This window comes from Anoplopoma fimbria, chromosome 11 (genome assembly GCF_027596085.1).
Source record: "Anoplopoma fimbria isolate UVic2021 breed Golden Eagle Sablefish chromosome 11, Afim_UVic_2022, whole genome shotgun sequence".
Taxonomy (NCBI): domain Eukaryota; kingdom Metazoa; phylum Chordata; class Actinopteri; order Perciformes; family Anoplopomatidae; genus Anoplopoma; species Anoplopoma fimbria.
The window spans coordinates 15,678,396-15,701,110 of NC_072459.1; the positions used below are offsets into that span (position 1 = coordinate 15,678,396).

At 41.8% G+C, this 22,715-nt stretch overlaps 1 protein-coding gene across 2 annotated transcripts in view; it reads right to left on the minus strand.

Moving 5' to 3' along the window:
- Positions 1-2,716: 2,716 nt before the first annotated feature.
- The window catches only part of stat5a (signal transducer and activator of transcription 5a), a 54,371-nt gene continuing 34,372 nt past the window's right edge, over positions 2,717-22,715 (minus strand). For both annotated transcript variants that reach the window (XM_054607110.1, XM_054607111.1), the window contains 18 exons: positions 20,326-20,463; positions 19,952-20,108; positions 18,815-18,904; positions 17,725-17,899; positions 16,914-17,044; positions 16,657-16,808; positions 16,140-16,295; positions 12,084-12,263; positions 10,947-11,034; positions 10,235-10,357; positions 9,804-9,896; positions 8,833-9,039; positions 8,051-8,145; positions 7,582-7,724; positions 6,127-6,282; positions 5,927-5,978; positions 5,388-5,498; positions 2,717-5,211 (listed from right to left, as the gene is read on the minus strand). In XM_054607110.1, the coding sequence (XP_054463085.1) occupies positions 5,088-5,211; positions 5,388-5,498; positions 5,927-5,978; positions 6,127-6,282; positions 7,582-7,724; positions 8,051-8,145; positions 8,833-9,039; positions 9,804-9,896; positions 10,235-10,357; positions 10,947-11,034; positions 12,084-12,263; positions 16,140-16,295; positions 16,657-16,808; positions 16,914-17,044; positions 17,725-17,899; positions 18,815-18,904; positions 19,952-20,108; positions 20,326-20,463 (2,371 nt within the window). In that variant the 3' untranslated portion in view covers positions 2,717-5,087. The remainder of the gene's footprint in view (positions 5,212-5,387; positions 5,499-5,926; positions 5,979-6,126; positions 6,283-7,581; positions 7,725-8,050; positions 8,146-8,832; positions 9,040-9,803; positions 9,897-10,234; positions 10,358-10,946; positions 11,035-12,083; positions 12,264-16,139; positions 16,296-16,656; positions 16,809-16,913; positions 17,045-17,724; positions 17,900-18,814; positions 18,905-19,951; positions 20,109-20,325; positions 20,464-22,715) is intronic.

The following is a 22,715-nucleotide window of genomic DNA, read 5'->3' on the forward strand; positions in this document are numbered from 1 at the left end:
AATCAGGTCATGTTTGGGGTCAAAATAAACCCTTTCTGGCAGATAACCCTGAAGGAAAACTTGTCCCGTGTGTGTCTGTATCAAGACCCAGGAAGAGCGGGAGAAGTTTGCCTTCAGGGTTCTCTGCCAGAAGAGGTTTATTTTAACCTAAGACATGATCTTTGCCCACACCTAATCAAGTACACCTGTGCGCCAAAGTAGGGATGGGAGGCAGGGTTAAAGGAAACACTATTGTTCTTACTCTAGGGCCCATGGATGCCAAAGATCACCAGGGGTCAGGGTCATTTTATAAATTAACTTATATAGAATTTATCTAAAATTTATGCTCAGAAGTCAAACTTTTTTTGCTTCATGCACAATTCAGCAACATAATTTATTATCTTGTTACATCTGTTACATCTATGGTGGTTAATAATTTGCATGGCATTGAGATGTAATTGCATTCAATCAGCCTTTCCTCAGCCTTCCATGTGACAACATGGTACATGTCCCCACCTGGAGGATTAATTGTGTTACTTCATTCTCAACCTACAGGCATCAGAATTCTACACAGGACCGAGGTTTCTATAATAATTAAGCCTTTATTAGTCCCACAATGGGGAAATTCGTTTCTCTGCATTTGACCCATCCCGGAGGAGCAGTGGGCTGCAATGAAGCGCCCGGGGAGCAATTTTGGGGTTAGGTGTCTCGCTCAAGGACACTTCGATTGTTGCCTGCAGAGGGGCTTGAACCACCGACCTTGCGGTTGCGGGTCAAGCGCTCTACCTCATGTGCCACAGCCGCCCCATAGACCAATGAGTTATGGTTTTACTTTGAATGTATAAATATCTGATTGATGGATTTTTTCAAAACAAAGCAAAACAGTTATATTGAGATGGATTTAAACCCTTTAGCGGCATGTCAATTAAATGAAGGCAGTTTTACAGTTACCTGAGAAAATTTAAAATTGGCACAGATTCTGCCTCAATATGCCTTGAATAAAACCACTCCAACTTTGGTTTGCTTCCCTTTATTGGCATCAGTCTGTGCACAGGTGATGTTCAGATGCCGTGATATGGTTTGCTAGAGGTTTGGGTTGCAACTGCATCATTCAAGGGATATTCACTCTGAAAGTGTACGTAAAGAACAACACAAACCCTCTTTTCTTCAATGGCTTTCACAATTAAAATTACATATTATTGTTCAAATATATTCCCCACATCTGTTATAAATTATTTATTAAAAAAATGTATTCATTATAATATTCTATATTTTAAAGTGCAAACCATTGGTCATCCAATTTAAATCTAAATAACTAAACTTACATTTTTACACCTGGCTTGTACAATCTCTTTTGACATTTTTGTATATTATTATGGTAATGCTAATGAGACACATTTTAACATTTAAGTAATGTCATGTTAATATAAACAGACACTGATGAATCCACTCTATAAAGTTAATACTTTTTAGACCCACTGCTGCAGGAAAAACAAGCCGATAATCACTGACCTCTAGGAGTCCTTTGCACTGGATTACAATCAAAGAACTGAATCCTTTAAACACAGTAGCCTGAAGATAATGTATAAATGACTCAAAAACATCTGGCATGCATAATCGATCATAATAATTATATATTTTCTCTCTTCAAGAAGCAGCAGGTCGTTAATTAAATAACCTGATAATAAAAACCATTGAAGCAAAAATTGGTCACCTTCTATTGAATTCCATGCAAATTGGATTTTCTTATCATCTTTCCCAGGCATGACTCCGGTCAGGCAATTAACATTTAGGATTCAGCTCAATGCAAACGCCTGAAAAATATTGTTTGTGTTTCTTGTATCCACCAGATGGCAGAATTGAGCTCATTCAGAACATTTGTGATCAATTCAAGAATGCTGCGCTTGAGGGTCGAAGGGCAGTGGATTTTAATAAAGTTGTGAAGGGTATGCACATAATCAAACTGTATTATTATCTTACCATCTGGCTTACTGTACTTACCCTCTCTTATGTCGAGATTTTGAGTGACCACTTTTAAATGGACATTACATTTTTGAATATTTAGCTCATCTACCATTGACTACATATCACTGTAAACATCACCTCTACCAAATATGCCAAACTATATATTTCTTTTTTACACATTTCTAACAGTATCGTGGCGCAACCATTAGTTTACATCCGTTTACAGTTTGGTGCATTATTTGCGACGTAGAGTATTAGCATATACAAGCTTCACACGATGCAATCATGTGATATATATTTAGATTCAAAACAAATCTCCATACTCAACAAATGAGTGTGACTTCTCAAATGTCAGAGTTTCCACCTCTACATGAAATATAATACTTTTTTTTTTTTACAACTGCAATACCCAGTCACACTCGTTTGTTGAGTATGGAGATCTGTTTTGATTCTAAATATATGTCACATGATTGCATCATGTGAAGCTTGTATATGCTAATACTCTACGTTCCACATAATGCACTAAACTGTAAATTTCCCAGCTGCGGGACTAATAAAGGATTATCTTATTTTATCTTATATTATCATTAATGAACAACTTTGTATGATGTTCATTTAGAAGGGTCAGTCATTGTCTACCTATTATGAACTTCCTGCAGCACTGAAGAGGAATCTTAATAACAAGGGCATGCTTTAGATAATAGTCTGCAGGGATGAGTAGAATGTTCCTTTGAGGTAAACTTATTAACATATTTATTTCATGTCCAGTATAAGCTGTGAGTTTTTAAATCACACAGAAAGCCTCACACAGTGTGTTGGTAAGTGCAATAGTTTGTTACACGTTAACAAACCTGTGGAATCCCTGTTGCTGTATTAACGCTCTGCTGCTCGGGGATTAAATCGATGTTGTTGACTGCGCACGTTACAAAAAAAACAGCATTTATTTTGTAGTGACATCCAAATCTTAAAATTATGTAAATTTTCAAATGCTGCTATAAATTACATAATAGTTAAAATTATTTATAAAACTTTATTTTTCTTCTTTTCAACTCAACAGCTGTTTCTCTTGGAAAACCTCCAAGCGATAAACCCAAACCACAAACATGGTACATAAATCGAACAGCACACAGCGCCATCTACATCATCATCGTCGAAAAAACAACAAACAAACCAAAGAAAAAATACAGTCTACAGTGGAACAAAGCTTTGATGAGATGATGAGGATACTGGTAATGAAGGATATATTGTAAGACAGCTCATCTAGCTCGGGATTTCAAAATCAGCAGATGTACAAAAAAAGAAACGATTGAAGGAGGAAATGAAAAGATAGACGAGGGAATATTTTAAATATTAATGTCTGTCGGACAAACACAAAAAAGTACATCATAAATTCTTCTTCTCTGATTTCCAGTTGCTTGGTGTCCTTTTTTAAACTGGTACTTCTGGTGATACAAGACTTGAAACGTCTGCTCAGACTCAGGAGGTATTTGTAACAAATATCCTCAACAGGGTCATGCAAAGCGGTTACATTCAATAGGGGGAGTGCCAGAGAAACAATAATAAAATAGAATTATGATAGAGAAAATAAATTCATATATTCTGTATACATTGATCATTTTTCTATTTGGCTTGTACATAAGCGAAGCAAAGCAATTTCATTCCTGAGGTGCAAGGCTGTTGACACATTTTTGTTATTCAGCATTGTGTGTGTGTGTGTGTGCGTGTTTGTGTATTTGTTTGTGTGTGTTAGAGGAGGGGGAAATAGTCTCAACCTTTTCTAGTAGAACAATGTATTTGTTATGTTTCATGTGTAGCAAAAAGAGGACACGCACTGAAAACTGATCTTGACCCAAAAACAAAGGCCAGACTAAGAAGGTGACATGACACTTCATCCTTGAGTTCTGTATGTGGCCCAGCGGCTGGTGAGTCCGTGCAAGCATTCAAAGCCAATGCATCTATCGATCTACTGTATGCCTTGCAACTTCAGCTGCTGGTGCAGGTCATGGTGTCACACAGAGACTTGCTCAGGGCGGTTTTGCCACAGTGTCATGCCACAGGTACAAGCTTACGGATAGGCAGGAAAAAAGTCAGAGGGGAGCTGAATATTCAGGGACATCGACCAGACGTGACAATGCGTTTAGACTTCATCAGGTGAGAACAGCCAACAGTCAGCGGTCGGGCAGCAAGGAGATCTTCTTCACATATGTAGCACAAATCACAAGAACAAAAACCCAACAGCCGCATCTAGTGGTGTGAATATGGTGCAGAGGCAACAAGAAAACCAACGGTAACGACGACTGTCAGTAGAATAATGCGAGGTAGCATCCATGAGGGGGAACAGAAGGACCTGAGAGGAGAAGCAGGCAGCGTTGGGTAAATGCTTAGATTTGCATTTCTGTGTACGAACAGAAGACACGTAGCCTTGTGAGAGCTAGAGAGGCGCATGAGTGAGCCCTCCCTTCCTGGGTTTCAGCTGGTGAACAAATCAGAACAAATGCATCGTACACTTAAGCGTGTGTACCGTGTACCGATGTGTGTGTGCTGTCAGTCGCTCAGAGCAAAGAGAGTCACTCTGCCTTTAGGTTAGTGTATATGGATAAAAAAAACTGACTGCAGAGCAGTTACTCCGATTATGTTATTAAGAGCAAAAACCAAAATGCTTCATGAAAGTTTCTTTTTCCTTGTCAAAGGGCAACGTCACTATCAAAATACGAATAACCCATTTACAGAGCAGAAAATATGTCAAAATAGAAACATTCAACTGTTAAAATGACTTCATACAGAAGCATATTTTCTTTTGGATCTATTCAAAATCAAGTGAAAAATGCATGCACAACGTGAATGAATATTACCTTTCCTTTTCTTTTTCAAAATAATGTAACATTGCGGGTTTTTGCTTTATACCTAATGTCTGTTTTACAAACACTTATGGAAACAAATAAAAATAAGAGAAGTCACCAACATGCATGCTCTCATGCTGAACAGAAGAAAATAAATCACAACCATTATTAACATTTCACATTATAGCTATCTGAAAAAAATGGAGAAATTAATGGAATTAAACCATGAGAAATGTCAATGCGGGTGGGGCAAGTTGGGGATCAGGGTTTGTTTGGTGTTGCCTCGGGTTAAAAGGTCAAGGGTCAGGACTGTTGGCCGCCCCACTGGCTCTCTACAGGCCGCCGAAGGAGCTCCTCTACATGCCTCGCCACGTCCATGGTGTCGTCCAGGTCGAAGTCCCCGTCCGCGTCCAACATAGAGTCACTCCTGCCACAGGACAAAGAGTGGAGCCAAACCACACTCAGACAAGCTGGCAGCACATCACCGAAAAAAAAAAAAAAAGACCCAGCAGGAGCAACAAGACACTCTTTATTCTATACAAAATGTACACACACACACTCAGACAGAGCAGCTCATTTGTTCAAAGGACTTGGTTGACTCACATAGGTGGGAATATGCCGTAGGTGTGAGGGTGGCTGACGGGTGCTGGGGAGGCGCCGTGATCCATATAGGTTGGATTCCCACTTGCTGGGTCTGGATTGGCTGTAGTAAACCTGTACATACACACACACACACACACACACACACACACGCACACACAACATTAAAGCCTATGTTTAGCAGTTGCCTAAGCAACTACCCTCAGCGTGTTTTCCAGGCCTCACTGCATCATTATGGCCGTTCTCTGTGCTGCGGGTGAACCAGCCGTGGAGACAGGCAGCGAGCGGGGCTTGCTAACTAACAAGCCTAACTCTAATGATGAGTGGAAGACAAGCTCACTCAGGAACCCTGGCCGTCCTTAATTGGCCTCCTTCAACTGAAACAGCTGACTAATAGCTGATCTGAATTCAGGGTCCAATATTTCGTGATTAACTCTAAATGTTGGCACAGAGGGGAAAAAACGGTGGGCGGACGGCAGGGAAGAAGACAGAGTAGGAATAAAAGAACGGGAGGAAAGGCAAACAGGAAGGTAGATACTTACTCGGGCACCACTTGTTTGATTTGTGGCTTCACGTAGCCGTCCACTGCTTTGGCTATAAGAGACAGGGAGAGAGAGAGAATGAGAGCTCAGTGCAGTCGTCGTGCAGCAATCAATACATCCGTTCACTGCACAGGCTTTAAAGCTGTGATATTCAATTTTTGAAAGTAACACGAGCCTGTTCAAACAAACAATGTGCTTACAGAGGGGTGGGGTGTAATATTTGGAGAAAACCTCATCCTTGGGTCTGTCGGGGTAGAGGAACAGGAGGTGATTGAGATCGCTGATGCGGTCAGCCAGAGAGCGAATGGAGAAGTCTTTGGTTGTGTAGGGCATGAGGTTCCAAACCATCCTCTCACCTGGAGAAACACAGTCATTTTACAGTGTTGTTTTTACTTGAATAATCTAAAATCTACATCACTAGAAAGAGTTGCAATTATGTTATCGAAGAGGCGTATCTAACTTAAAGCTCCAATTGGCCTCTTAAACCTGCAATACATTTTTTTTATTGACCATGCACTTGCAGGCAGCGGATACGAGTTAAGATCACAGTAATGACACATGACAGTTGCCATGCTGATTTTTGAAAGGTCGTCACCGTCACAGGTTGTGATTTTTGATTGGTTGCCAAGCTTCAAGAAGGCAGGTCCTACCTAATATGAGCCTGCCTGGGGGTTTGTTTAGTTTCAGTCTATTTATCAATCTCAATGAACGGAAACCAACTGTGAGCTCTGTCGCAGGTGAACATGTGGAGCGACCTCGGAGAAAGTGAGTTCCCATAAGGCCTGCATTCTATCTTCATACATGCATTTGTGTTTTCAAGACTGGACTACTGTAACTCCCTCCTCTCTGGCATTAACCACAAGTCACTCTCTCGCCTCCAACTGGTTCAGAACTCCGCAGCTAGGCTTCTTACTGGTTGTAACAGACGACATCACATCACCCCAATCCTGGCTTCTCTTCACTGGCTCCCTGTTCGTTTTAGAATTGCTGATCACTTTTAAAGCACGTCTGGGTCTGGCCCCGACATACATAGGAGAAATGTTGACCCCGTATGAGCCAGCTCGCAGCCTTAGATCCTCAGGTGGGGCCCTTCTGGTTGTTCCAAAGTCGAAACTGAAAACCAAAGGCGACCGTGCTTTTGCCATAAGGGCCCCTCGGCTTTGGAATGACCTACCGGAGGAGATAAGGCTTGCAGAATCAGTAATCTCTTTTAAATCACTTCTTAAAACACATTTTTATAGATTGGCTTTTATGTGATGTCGTCGTTTTATTGGTTCATTTTCATTTGGTCGTGGTATTTTATCTTATATTTGTTTACTATATTTTACCATTATCACTTGATTTTATTTATTTCATTATTTTATTAATTTTTGTTTATTTGTTTATTTGATTGTCACTTGTTATTTCATTTTGTTTCTTATGCACTGTCTTGCTGGCTGGTCTGTCAACGCACTTTGTAAACCTTGTTTTTAAAAGGTGCTATATAAATAAAGTTATTATTATTATTATCTTGATTATCAATGCATTCAGCATTTGTTGCAGCTATTTATTAGCTGGTAGGCTAAGGTATAATTAAATCCCCTAGACCTATAATCAAAATATTTTACCAGTACTATCTGTGATGTGACAGGAACATACATGTGTACACGTCATACCTGCTTTGTTAGGATTTTCTGCCACCCAGGCGATTGTAATTCCTCCAATCTCTGAGTCACTAAAGCGCAGCAGGAAAGTACCGTTGGGTTTGGACATCAGCATGTCCTGAGCCTGCTGTTTGTTCACAAAGCCCAGTATGGCTCTGGAAAAAAAAAAGAGAGAAAGAGAGAGATAGAAAAAAAAGACATTAATATTGTAATGTGCATTCCCTCACCACCTCTGTTCTTTATTTCACTCCTAGTTTATTTGGGGGAGCAGGTCCAGCTCTCCAGGGAAAATTATGAACATGAACTATTGCCTGATTTGTAAAGACTGACAAAATGTGGACAGAAATTAATTTACTTTCACAGAACACGGAGTCCAGACACGAAATTGAAAAAATGGGGGGTAGTGCTTTTATTTTTCCATTCTGCCACATTTTACGGCCAAAGATTGAAACTGACCAAAAAAACCTCAATATTGCCTTACCCATCATTCCAGTGTGGTTTGAGATGTTTTTTTGTGAGTTCCATCACGCCATCAAACCACTGCCAGAATGTAAAGTTCCTTCCTGGCAAGCTTTCCTGTGAGCAAAATGTTTTTTTTGGGGAGAGAAAGAAATATGTTTTAAAAAGCACACAGGATATGTTCATCTCCACATTCCCTCATGTCCACCAGGTCCTTAAATACAGAGAACAACATGTCCTAGTCCCAGTTGTGTTTATGATTTAACAGCAGTTGGTGTACATGTTGAGCGACTAAAGAGCAGAGCGGGTGAAACGTGTGTGTACGTGTGCAGCTTATACACCAGTCTGGAAACTTGATGTTCCTGTAATCTAATGAGACTGATGGTGTGTGGGCAATGTGAGTGCATTTTCTGCCATCGCCAGCTGCGTTGAGCCAGAAAATGAGGCTTCCAGCCTTTCACTGTGTAGACAAACAGGCCCATTAAGATGAAGACCTGGCCACCAATGAGCCGCTCTCTCTCTCAAGTCCACTACAGAATAGGGCTGCAGGAGCGCTGCAAATGGAGCATGAAATACTTCTATGTATGAATAACCAAAAGTAAATGACTCCATGGAGAACAAGCATGCCGCTAAGATGGCTTACTAAAACTGGCCTGCGGGCATTTTTAAAAAATGCAAAGTGGAGAAAATCCCTCTCCAAGTGGGTATAGAAACCCATATATTCAAACTGAAAATCCAACTGAAGATGACAGTCAATTAGCATTATATCAGCTGCTAGAGAGGGAGTGACTGCATGGCGCTGACCCTGTTAAACTGTGACCAAGTCATAGTCATGTTGCGGTAGTCGTCAGGGTTGTTGCTGGAGCTGCTGAAGGCCTTCTGAGCCAGGAAGACCAGGTTCTCCTCCGACAGGCCTCGGTTACTCTGCACCTCGGCCTTGTATTTCATGTTGATGGCATCACACAGCTGAGGCCAAAGCACCTTATCTGGCACGAGGAAAGGCACCCGTCCCTGTAGAGGCAGGGGAGACAGAATTAACATGAGCTTAACCGACGCGTGCGAGGCGGCAGCAGAATGCTAAACATAGGCAAATGTGAGCACATAAACAATATTTTGCATACGTCTTTTAAATATTATTAATATTAATATCTAAATGAAATCCAGATAAATTTCCCGTTGAAGGGTCCCTGCAGCTTCTCCTTCAAATTGCTTAAATGTGCTGAATTTGAAATTGTAATCAGAGCTTCTCTGGGCTTTGATTACAAAGCCTGGCTGGCCGGGGCATGCGGTTAGTTCATGGCCGCCCTCTACACGTGGGTTCATACTGCGGTCGCAGTTGATAACGCAGTCCCGACTGACCGCATCATTGTGGGAGTGTAGCGGCCAACCCCCGACTTCCCCCCAGGTAAACCCTGTTAGCTCTGTCAGTGCTGTTGCACATTTAGGAGCAAGAAGTCAGCTCAACTGTCACTAAGTTGAGAGCCGTGTGGAGGCAATAGAAATGCTCCGAATTTCAGTCAAAATTGATTTGATCTACAAGTGTTTGGCTTCTTTCTTTTTAATACATTTATTTAATCGAAACAATCGGTTTTGAGAATTGCTAATTATTTTGTGTAGATGAAGACAATTGATGTGCGTTTAAAGACATGCAGCCTTTATTGACAGTGTATTGGTATGTCTTAGACTGGAAAAAAGTTCAGATTAGGTTTAGGTGTTTTTGAAGGTGTTGATGATCTCTTAATATAATTTTAACCACAGAAAACAAATTGACTCACCGGCTCTGCAAAAGCGTTGTCCCACAACACAGTTGCTGTGGCGTTATTGTCTTGGCTACCATGAACTATCACCACTACAGGAAGTGATAACGTCTGTTCAAAGAAAGAGGGGAGACCATCAGTTTAAGAATGCTGTAACAATAAATACTACCAAATGATCAAAGTCTTTCTTTGGTTCTAATGGGATATTAGAGTTATTTTATAAACATAAATAAAAGCACTGTGAAGAAGACAGATGAGGAATGGGAATGAGTAGGATTGGTCGGGCTGATGTGGTGCACAGTGCTCTATGGTATGTGTAGGAACAAACGTTCAAGATTTTCCGAGGCTTTTCAGAATGAACAGGTTACAGAAGTAACAATGGGGAGTATCTTTGTGCGTACAGGCTATTATAGTCTTTTCTTGCAACTCGTCAGTCTGCGCCCTCTTACCTTCACTTGAAAGACAAGCTCATTGCCTCCAACACTAAACTGCGACTCGAACAGAATGGTAAACTTTTCTTCTGTGACAGATTCTGCCCCTCGCCTGTCCGATCGCTTGATCCTCTTCAAAGACTACATGAAAGACAAAACGTTAAAAAGTTAGCCCGACAATGCACACATCATATGTACAGTACATGCATGCATTTCACTTTGAGACTGACTGCAGGGCTGACGTGAATGTAATCCATGGATGTTTCTGAGGATTGATAAGGATTGATAACAGCATGTGGGAGGCTCTACTGGAGCTGCAGACTGATCCTGCAAAGCATTGCTGAATTTGTTCAGTACATACTGTACTATAATACTTACACTGCACAGTCACTAGACAATCCCTGTGGATGCTGCTGCAGCTCTACACTGGACTTTTAAATCTGTTTAAATGTTATTTCAGTATACTTATTTCATTCTGGAAATCCCAAAACTAGAGGAACCCTATTAACAATGATAAAGTGAAGCTAATTCACCCATATAAAATATATTTACAGCTGTTGTAAAAAAAACATTAGTTTAAGCATAGCTAACATAGAGGCAATTTTTTCTACACATTTCCATACTAGGGTAATTACGGACATGTAATTCAATGTGAGCTGCACTCTACTGCAGACCCATATTTAAAAAGATATTCAAGTCAGTGTAGTGACTCTACTTCAGAAACACTCACCATGTTCCTGAAGTGGGCGCTGAGAGTTCCTGTAGTCTGGTGGTACTCCATCACACAGTTATTGTTGAGAATTTCTCCACTGCTATCACTAAAGGAGAGAGACAACAGGGGTTGAGTCAGTTAGCTGTAATGACTGCTGTGACTTTTGTGCTGAGATTTATATTCCTCCCAGAACAGATTAAAACATAATGATACTCGTTTGGACGGCAGGAGCTGAGAGAAACACATGCAGGGTGTAGGAATTATGTTCATACGCATATAATTGGATGGTTTAACTACCTCTATATTTTCTACATGAGAAAAAACACCAAGCAGATGTCTCTGGGCTGCAGATTTGGTGGCATACCAAGTGGTTTGGATGAGAAACAGCAGATGATGGCTGAGCTGTTGAATTGCTCATCCATATAACCACTGGCTGACCTACAGTCTTGGAGGTTTCTGTTTGTCAGGAGGAATGTGGAACAGGCTAAATGTGGATTATGCATCCACACCATAGATTCCTCTGAGGCATTGTTCAAGTTCCGTCCGTGTCTCTGTGGTGAGGTATGGAAACACATTAGGGCCAGAGTTCAGCCTGGGATCCAGTAATCCCTGTAGAAAACTAAGAATCCTTATCTAAATGGTGCCATTTCCCCATTTAATAAAGCAGGGATACTAAAACATGTGGATACAAAGAAGAGGGTACAGCAGGATGATGTGTTGCTGCTTCAGCCAGAAAGCACTTGTGTGGGAAACATTTGATTCAAAAATGATGTTATATGTTTATTAAAAATAAACCATATAGCTTAAAGTAGCAGTGTGTAGGATTCAGCGGGATTTGCTAAGAATCGATGTGTTCTCTTTAGTCTAGAATGAGCCCGTCACATGTTGCACCTACATGTTTCTACAGTAGCTCAGAATGGGCAAACCAAACACTGCCTATAGAGAGCCTATTGCACATTTTTATTTGAAGCCCACGGTAGTACTCCGACATGCTTGGAAAGGGAGAGGTGAGCGGAGGGGTATTCAGTTGAATGCAATGTGCAACCTCACCACTAGATGGCACTAAATCATACACACTGCTATTATTTTATTAATTGTTTTATAAGGTTTTCTGTTTTTAAATCCACAGCGATATGATTGGGGCACTGGACTTACTTCCTTGTGTTCTCGTTCTTCAGCAGGGCCTTGGCTTGCTGTTCACTAATGATGGTGGCTTTCACCTGTGGAGGGTTCATGTGCACGTTCAACTTCCCGCCCACTAGGAGGCGCACTGTAGCGGCAAACTTGGTTTGGGTTTTCAGCACCTGTGGCGGCTGTTTCTCAATGATGAAGGTGCTGTGGAGACAAAAAGGGAGTTAGACTGAATGAATGAAAGAACAAAACCCTGTTGACCAGGTGGTTCAGTGTAATATGTCCCTAACGCTTTGTTGAACATAATCTCCTCCCCCATTTTTCTTTTAAAGGTTCTCTTAAAATCCATCCAAAAATATGTAAAAATGCTGCAAACTGAACACAGAATGTAAACAATGCATGTCTACAACATACAAATAACTGTGCAAATGTTTAGCAAGACTTTAAGTATACATATGATGTGTTTGGTACTAAAATGCTGAATACAAAATAACAGTTTGTTTACAATGAAAACTCCACAGATCTCTTCTTGCACTAATGGAAGATATTGAAGGTAATGGAAATAAGGATTGATTTTCTGTCTAGCTGTCTTCTGATTTCCACATGAACACAAACAGAGAGCAAGAAGTGAGACAACAGCAGACACAGTCTGATCATTAAGCCTGCAGGCCCAGGGGCAGCCTGGAAACAAATACATACTGTTGTTATGAGCCTTCAAGCCCTCTTGTAGCTGAACAAAGTGGTGAAAACAACACTCTCCCATTCTCTGCCTGAAACCTCCAGGGGCTTTAGGGGAATACAGAGAGGATGTTGTTGAGGAAACATAACCTGTGTTTGTACTGTGTGTGAAAGCGGTGCATTATTTTGTGGGCGGAGGCATGTCTGTGGCCAATCAGAAATCGCTCTGACACAGACATGGCCTCTAAATGTGCTATGGGTCCCTTCAGGGAAAATCTAAAAGAAAACCAAGAGAGGATACTGTCAAAGTCTTCAGAACACTTCCTGTCCAGAGATGCTGGAGGGCTAAAAGACCCTGGCAGATGTGCCTTCGGGTCCAAAAAGTATGAACTGCAACAGGTTGCAAGTGCCCTAGCTGTCCTTCAATCTCTTGCAAACTGCATTTTCTTTGTCTCTGCAGAGCTCTTGAGATGGATTTAACTTCCATCCTTTGCCTCTGGGCACATTTGATTTCTTGCAGTTAAATTTATCACTGACGAACTTCTCCATCAAAACAACATGAGCTTGTTTGGCTGGCCTGAAAAGAGTCCAGTTTCAAAGGCTGCAACTTCTTAGTTGACCAACACCAAAATGACAGATTAGTAAACAACTCGACTAAGATTTCTTTAGTCTATTAGTCGTTCTTTATGCTTTTTCAGACAGAATAACTTATTTCCAAGAAACTAATGCAACTGGTAAACACAAGATTTAAAGTGGTGCTTTTGCATGATTCTCGTGACTCTTCTTTTCTCTGAGAAACTTAGTTTTAAAGATCTGTTGATTAAATCAACTAATCATTTTTTCAACATAATTGCTTGAGCGTTAGTTGACTAAAACTTGCTGTTACCATAGCAATCAAAGGTGTCCCCAAATCAAACATGATTGAAATTATAAAGGGATAGTTTAGGTGATCTGGAGTGGGGTTATATAAGGTACTTATTCATCTCCAGTGTATTACCTACAGTAGATGCTGGTTGGCACGCCCTCCCAGTTTGTTGAAACAGTAGGCACTGTAGGTACACTGACTATGGATAAGTACCTCCTACAATCCCACCTCAAGACACCTAACTATCCCCTTAGGGACTTTGACTTCGACATTACCTTTTACAAGACTAAATCTGAAATGAAATGTCCTCACTTACTGAAATAAGACAATAAAAACAAACATTCTCTTCCACAGAATACCAGTGTTGTCGTCAAAACCACCTAATTCGAGACCAAGGCATGACCAAGACCACAGAGTGTAACAAGACCGAGACAAGACCAGGGCTTTGAGCGGACAGGACATTGCATGTTACTAAATAAATCAATGCAGAAGGCATTTTACGGATATTCCAGCAGCTGTTGTCTTGATCGATCTTAAAAAAATAGAAGGTAAAAAGGTAAAAATGTGGACAATTCCGAGATGAGCGCCTCAAAAAGTGGTCTGGGGACTGGTGTTGAGACCAATCTCGAGTACTACAACACTGCAGTATCAAGTTGTGTCACTCATGTGTATTAAATCATAAAGTGGATAAACTGAACGGCAGATGAATTAAATTTTGGTAAAGATGATATCTCTCACTCTGTTGGCTAGAGTGTCTAAGGTTGTGTAAGTAGGCCTTGTTTGCATAAAGGAACCCACTGAGTGCAGAAAACGGCGATGCCTTGGTGTACAGTGGCTACGGAAAGTATTCAGACCCCTTTCAATTTTTCACCCTTTGTTTCATTGCAGCCATTTGCTAAAATCGAAAAAGTTCATTTTTTTTCGCATTAATGTACACTCAGCAACCCATCTTGACAGAAAAAAACAGAAATGTAGAAATTTTTGCAAATTTATTAAAAAAGAAAAACTGAAATATCACATGGTCATAAGTATTCAGACCCTTTGCTCAGTATTGAGTAGAAGCACCCTTTTGAGCTAGTACAGCCATGAGTCTTCTTGGGAATGATGCAACAAGTGTCTCACACCTGGATTTGGGGATCCTCTGCCATTCTTCCTTGCAGATCCTCTCCAGTTCTGTCAGGTTGGATGGTGAACGTTGGTGGACAGCCATTTTCAGGTCTCTCCAGAGATGCTCAATTGGGTTTAGGTCAGGGCTCTGGCTGGGCCAGTCAAGAATGGTCACAGACTTGTTCCGAAGCCACTCCTTTGTTATTTTAGCTGTGTGCTTCGGGTCATTGTCTTGTTGGAAGGTGAACCTTCGGCCCAGTCTGAGGTCCTGAGCACTCTGGAGGAGGTTTTCTTCCAGGATATCTCTGTACTTGGCCGCATTCATCTTTCCTTCAATTGCAACCAGTCGTCCTGTCCCTGCAGCTGAAAAACACCCCCATAGCATGATGCTGCCACCACCATGTTTCACTGTTGGGATTGTATTGGGCAGGTGATGAGCAGTGCCTGGTTTTCTCCACACATACCGCTTAGAATTAACGCCAAAAAGTTCAATCTTGGTCTCATCAGACCAGAGAATCTTATTTCTCATAGTTTGGGAGTCCTCCATGTGTTTTTTGGCAAACTCTATGCGGGCTTTCATATGTCTTGCACTGAGGAGAGGCTTCCGTCGGGCCACTCTGCCATAAAGCCCCGACTGGTGGAGGGCTGCAGTGATAGTTGACTTTGTGGAACTTTCTCCCATCTCCCTACTGCATCTCTGGAGCTCAGCCACAGTGATCTTTGGGTTCTTCTTTACCTCTCTCACCAAGGCTCTTCTCCCACGATTGCTCAGTTTGGCTGGACGGCCAGGTCTAGGAAGAGTTCTGGTCATCCCATACTTCTTCCATTTAAGGATTATGGAGGCCACTGTGCTCTTAGGAACCTTGAGTGCTGCAGAAATTCTTTTGTAACCTTGGCCAGATCTGTGCCTTGCCACAATTCTGTCTCTGAGCTCCTTGGGCAGTTCCTTCGACCTCATGATTCTCATTTGTTCTGACATGCGCTGTAAGGTCTTATATAGACAGTTGTGTGCCTTTCCTAATCAAGTCCAATCAGTTTAATTAAACACAGCTGGACTCCAATGAAGGAGTAGAACCATCTCAAGGAGGATCAGAAGAAATGGACAGCATGTGAGTTAAATATGAGTGTCACAGCAAAGGGTCTGAATACTTATGACCATGTGATATTTCAGTTTTTCTTTTTTAATAAATTTGCAAAAATTTCTACATTTCTGTTTTTTTCTGTCAAGATGGGTTGCTGAGTGTACATTAATGCGAAAAAAAATGAACTTTTTCGATTTTAGCAAATGGCTGCAATGAAACAAAGAGTGAAAGATTTAAAGGGGTCTGAATACTTTCCGTACCCACTGTACATACACACACACACCCAGCTGAATCAGGGTTTTAGAAAAGAGTTTAGAAGTTAAGAAAAGTCTAAACAACAACACACACCTGGTGACCAATGCTGAGATGATATCTGTGATCGTACTGCTGAGTTCGTTGAGGAGCTCTTCGATGGGGCCGGGGATGGGCAGCTGTTGTCTGAGATGCTCTGCCCTCCGAATCTGCTGCCTGTTTTGCCAAATAGTTTCTGCTAGCTTCTCACACCTAACACACACACACACAGACACGAAAACACAGAATTTATGCCTGTACTGCAGGGGATTTCACTCCAGCAGAACATTAGCAATTAAAATCAGAAACAGGATAGTACAAAACAACTATGAAACCCTCGACTGGATTCTCCAAAAAAGGCGAAGAAAACACAGCCAGTCTGAACGTTTGGGATTAGCAGCCTAAAAAATAGTAACATGTCAGACTAGTCTGCATATGCCTCTGTTATTAGGAGCCAATAAACTTTGGAAATAAACCCAGCGGTAGTCAATTGAAAGCTTGTAAACCTGTGACCCTTTGCTTTGTGAGGGAGTCTAGTGGCTGTGATCTTGGTGGGAGGTGGAGGAGGGCTCACCAGGACTGCAGGATGTCCAGGCCTCCCTCTGGCGGGCCCCCGTTGCCTGCCAGCTGCTGCCGTCTCTTCCACTGGATCAGCTCGTCGTCCAGAATGATGGTCTGCTGCTTCCTCAAAAGCTGCAGTGTTTTCTGGTGCTTCTCTGCCAAGTCCTGGCACATAAACAGAAAAGAAAGTTTGACTTGTGATAACACACAAGCACTCTTGCTCATGCATACGATGTGTTTTCTTTAAATGTGTGCATGTTCATGTCTCACCAGTCTGTATTTCTGTAGTGTGTTGGCCTCTCTGGTCAGCCATGCCTCCACAGTGGCTCTCTTGCTGAGAAGGGCGGGCTCCCGTAGCTGTCGGTCAGCAGGGGGCAGCGTGGACAGGCCGGTCAGCTGAGCTGAGGAGGAGTGGGGTTGTTGCCATCCAAAGAGAGGAGGGGTGGAGTTAGGGAGGACGGGAGGACAAGAGAGGGGAGGTGAAAATCTTTAACCTGCACATATACAGTGTACATACATGCACAACCGATAGAGGGATAATGATTTACTCAGGAGAACCTCCTCTAGCGTAACACAGACGTCATAACAGCTAGGTGTTGTTCTGTGAATGATGCAATGTAAATGCAAAGGTTGCTGCATATAGAAGCTCCAGGTGTTTGTTTTCCATCACTGATCTACAGGGTCCAGCATATTTCAGACAGCTGTGAAATGTATGTGTGGGTGTGGAATGATCTTCATCATACAACCTTGCACCTTGATATTTTGAAGCTATGATATATACTACATTCTAAACCATTCTTTAAAACAGCACTGCAATTTCACAATGAGTTTTACTAAATTTCTGACAAATAGCGTAATAACGAATAGGTTTTGTTCAACTTACAGTTCAACATTTCCAATGTAATATATTTAAATTAAAGAAAAATCAACACTTCAGAAAAGCTTGCTGAACCAGCACTGTTAAATAACTGATTATCCAAACTGTTGACAGTTAATTCTCTGTCTCTTCACAGTCTAGTCAGTCAGGACTTTTGCATTACTGTAGAGCAGCAACAACAAGCTGCATGTCCTCTGGTCTCACCCTGGATGCGGAGGCTCTCCTGGTACTGGATGATGAAGTACTCCTGGTTGTGCTGGAGCTTGCGCAGATCGTTCTCCGTGTCCTGGGTCAGCAGGCGAAGCTCTTCAAAAGCTTGGTTGATCTGTTGGTATTTCTGAGACATGCTGTCCATCATCCCCCCCACCGGAGAGCTCGACTGTCAATTACAAAGTGCGAGTGAGAGACAGGCACAGAGAGAGACGGAGGGAAAGTGCGGGTTTGGAGACGGTAATTGGTAGGGTGTCATGGCCCGTGTATTGTCTGTCATTGGGTTGTTTATGATAGCTGTTGGGGGAAATAGCTGGTGAGCTGAGAGACTTGGGATATTTTTGGGGGATGGAGCAGAAATATGAAACCGAGATGGACTTGATTCATTGATGCCTGCGCGTGGCAGTTGGGCTATTTGACTGTAAAATCCTCAGTGACCACAAGCCCGAAGGTAAATCTGCAAATACAGCGGGAATAAATGAATTTGCTCTTCATACTCAGTCAGACTGCGTTAGCGAGAGAGCACTATGGTGCCTAAATGTTCAGGCTAAAGACGATACAATTCAATCAGTCCAAATATGCATTCCACTAATAGAAAAGGCATGTTGTGACTGGAAATCAATTCGCCACAGGAGTTGCCGAGAGTCACATGTTTTACGCACTGCTGGCTTCATGGTTTTATAACTCAGGGCTTTTTATAAACCGTGCAATATTTGATTTCTTGACTTCCCTCCATTTGCAGTGGAGAAACAACAACAAGTTTGCTTTAACAAGTCCACTGTACGGCATGATTGAGAAGGTATTGTTTTTATAATAATGCATAGGAATCTATGGGGGGGAGATAAATGGAGTAAACAGAGACTAGTTACGCAATTACCCTGCCTCTGAATCAGTCACCATTAAGTAGTTGTGCTTCTGTTTGTGCTCGTAGGCTTTGTACAGGCCATGTAATGAATAATGCATGAACAAGCCACAGGCGTTTGTCTAAACAAGTTTACATTTCAGCAGGGATGTCTGCAGTGTGCATGCAGGTTTCAGCTTGCATATATATGTATTTCACAACACTCTCATGCATCCTACTCACATTGGTGGCCTCTCTGACGAGCCTCTGCTCTGTGTAGAGGATGTGTTTGATGCATCTGACCAGCTCCAGCGGACAGCGGTCATACGTGCTCTGAAAGACAAGGAGGACATCTGCCGTGTTAAGGCCTATTAGCTCCTGACGAGCAGAGCGGGCGCCGAACGCAGGACTCACCAATTTGGAAGCTCGCTAAGTTCTGGGACCAACGCGGTGGACACACTAAAACCCATTAGAGGGGCCTAATGAGACCCATCTCTGAAGCACGGAGCACTTCATATATGATTCATTAGCATTCACACACATTGTCACGCACACTCTGCTGGTACATGTGTTACTATCTTCTTTTTCTTTTCTCGGATGAATTGTGCGGTTTCGCTTTCTGTTTAAAAAAGTCAGTTGGGGATGTTCTTGTAGTTTCCTGCTTGAAGTCGAGGAGTGACACTGCATTAAAAGTTGAGTTGTTTGACACACACCGCACTAAGATGAGAAAAATAGCACAGGGCATCAGAAGCTGCTGGTTCTCCTGTGTTATACCCAGGCAAGACACATTTCATATACTACACTGAGCCACATTGGTACATGTACGCTCACGATCACAGAGGGGAAAACAGAGTAGTAGGAATTTGGGATTGCAGTTTGATGTTGCACAGCCAGCCCCCTTTGACCTGTTTCTCTGCCTGGTTTCAGGGAGGGGAGAAGACAAACAGAAGGACGGATCTGTGAGCAGGGAGCCCGATCATAAATAGCAGCGCTGGCTGGCTACCAAGGCCCTCACTTGGGTTGTCCTCACACATTTTTTTAAAGGTTAGAGTCTCGATCAAAACATAATTTCATTTCAATATTCCTCCCGTGTTGTTTTTGGCTTATTTGATTGTGTGAACAGCAGGCCTTTCATGCTCCAGTATTTTTTGTCCTCCATAGATAAAGTATAAAAGTCAATTCTAAGACAAAGCAAATCAAGGTATCTTTCACTGATAAATCAGACAAATAACTGAAAGCCACAGTAGTACATAGCACCATGAACCCCCAAGTCTCTCATCAGACTGTCTGTATTACAGGAAAGTAAACCGGTAAGGAGCTGTATGCTGGGTATGCACTGCTGTTCTTGTGGTTGGTGAGGCATATTTCCTAAAGACTCACCTTGAGCTGGCTGGCATAGTGTCCCAGTTTGATTTTCAGTAGAAAGCCGTCCTCTCCAACCTGGTGCTCCGCCTTGTTCTGCAGCTCCTGGATCAGACTGTCCAGTAGCCGTTTGGCCTTGAACTCCTCCTGCGGGTTCTCTAGGTCTATGGCATCCCTAAAGACCCACACACACAAAACACACACGCATGCACGCAAGACATGTACAAAACACGTGGACATGTGCATCAAACAAACGCACGTGGCTAATTAATTAGCTTTAAGATGTTGAATATATACATTCAATGCAAACATTTGTGCAAGTATACATGTGGGCATAATTGTACACACACACACACACACACTTATTGTGTTTGTGCTGCAGAGCAACTCACCAGAGCTGGCCCTCTATCCACTGGGACAGATAATGTCGCACCTCAATGGGGAAATGCTGACCGTACAGAGACTGCATCTGGTGCAGCGCATCTCCCTGGAGCTGCTGGGCCTGGATCCACACTGCCATCTTCAACTCCCTGAAGTTAAAAAAAAGTTGTCATCAATGAGATAATCTCTGTTCATATTATGAGGTGCATGGGAACGTAGTAAGAGTGATACTGAGAGTTTTTGAGGGAGATGTCTTTTTTCTACTTTCTACTTACTTAAAATTAAGCAAAAGTATGAATAATGGTTTAAAGAGTGTGTTTTTCTGGCCTAACATAAGCAGCAATTGTTAGCAATTTTGGCTAACTCACTACCTACAGTTATTAACCAAGGCCAAGGAGCACAAACTTAACAAACTACATTAGTTTGCTGGATATCAGGTTCCGTAAACCGTGAGGCCAGATTTGGATGTTATCCGAGTTAAGGGTAACGTTAGCTGTCCTGATTATTATTAGATTGTGGTAGGTTTAGACTTCAGCAACCCCAGCCAATGTTATAGCCAAGATAGCACTACCTTACAAACACCTTACAAATATGGGGACTGCTCATTGCTCCGACAGCCCATTATTCCGAAACCCCAATAATCTGAAAGGTGTCCCATTTGGAACAAAAGCCCATTCGACAGCCCATTATCCGGAAAAAAAAAACAGCCCCTGTTCTGGAAGCCCGTTGCTCCCTAGAAACACACTCTCCATGCAACACACAGAAGCACATTGCTAATTATTATGCAAAATCACACCATCGGATCTTCTGATCGGTTTATTCTGATATTCCTACCAGAACCCAACCAATATCATCCCTCATGCCTAAACCTAACCAACGAAGGTTGGTAGGGCGGGTCATGCCTTGCCATAGTAAAAAAAAATATATTGTGACTGAGAATGTCTGATGACATCATTCTGCACAATAATTAGCCATGTGCATCCGTACATCTTAATTTATTACGATCCCCATTAGCTGACGCCATGACATCAGCTTATATTCCTAGGAAACATTGTTACAGGAAGTATGTGCATTTTCTAAGCAATGGGCCGTTGAAAGCAGTTTGTTTTCGTGATAATGGGCTGTCAAACAAATGGGCTTTCAGTCCAATGGGACATTTTTCAGACAACTAAAGTTTCAAAATAATGGGCGGAACCATGGCATGGCACCACAAACACATCTGTTAGTCCACACCCCACTCTTTTCCCTTCTTAGCATGTTAAAAGTGAACTTAGATTTATAAAATACAGACAAAAAGCTCAACAAACAAGATTAAGTAAAAATTAAATAAGTGTGATATTTCATTTAAAAATGAGTCAGCTGGAAACACAAAAAAAACAAACCCAGAAGTTATGTTTAGCTTAATTATTCACCGGGTTACAGCTGGTATAATCTGCCAGAAACGGTTTACATTTTCAGCCATCAAAATCAACAGTTGCCAGCTAGAAAATGAAAAGACTTCATCAAGGACCCAATGTCTAAAAAAGTACTAATTACAAGGGGTTTGCCATCTTTATCATTATAAACCTTATATAGAGCAATAACGGAAAGTGTGACAATGGAGCGGCAATTAGCCAACAGCTAATTGTCTTTGGCTTGTAGAAATGTCATACAAAAAAAATAACCTTTAAGGAAATTGACTAACTCCCCAATGAACTGAAACAGAACTCCCCGAGCTCACTGAGTATAGATATGGTGAAACAAACCTACAGCATACAGATGTTTCTGGTTTCCCTCTAAGGCTCCAAGCCTTAGTGGTTGAGCCGGTCGTGTGTATTTTTTCTGAACATGTTTAGGGCTTAAACAGTCTCCTCTGTGTCGCCAACAGCTCCACTGTCACTGTGTCTCGGTTTAGAGGACTTTGAGTTGGGTCACTGCTACTTGTTTCCAGTCAACACACCCACTCAGCCTTCTCAAAAGTGGTACAGTCACTGTCAGTAAAAGACTCAGCGATATGAGTACGCGGGAAGTTTGTGGTGCATGCATGTGTGTGTGTGTATTTGTAGGTGCTTGTGGTGTCAGTGGTTCTGCCTGACAGTGTGTGCATCTTTAGTGTATCAATGTATGTTGAATTGAAACAAACACAGCTCCACATATAATCTGCACATAATATTTCCTTAATCATACCTTTAGTTTCCAAAAATCCACAAAACCCACAATGCATTATCTATGCTGTAGCTGCTAAACTTAGAGAAAGGTTTATTTCACTGTTTACCCTTATTTTCTCTTAAAGAACTGAAAACTAGTCAGTTATCAAAGTTCACGTTAAATTTGCACATTGCAGGAAAAAAAAGGAAAAAAAGAAGCTGCTTTAAAATGTAAGAGGATTTCATGACCTTCAGTCATTCATCTAATGAGGCAT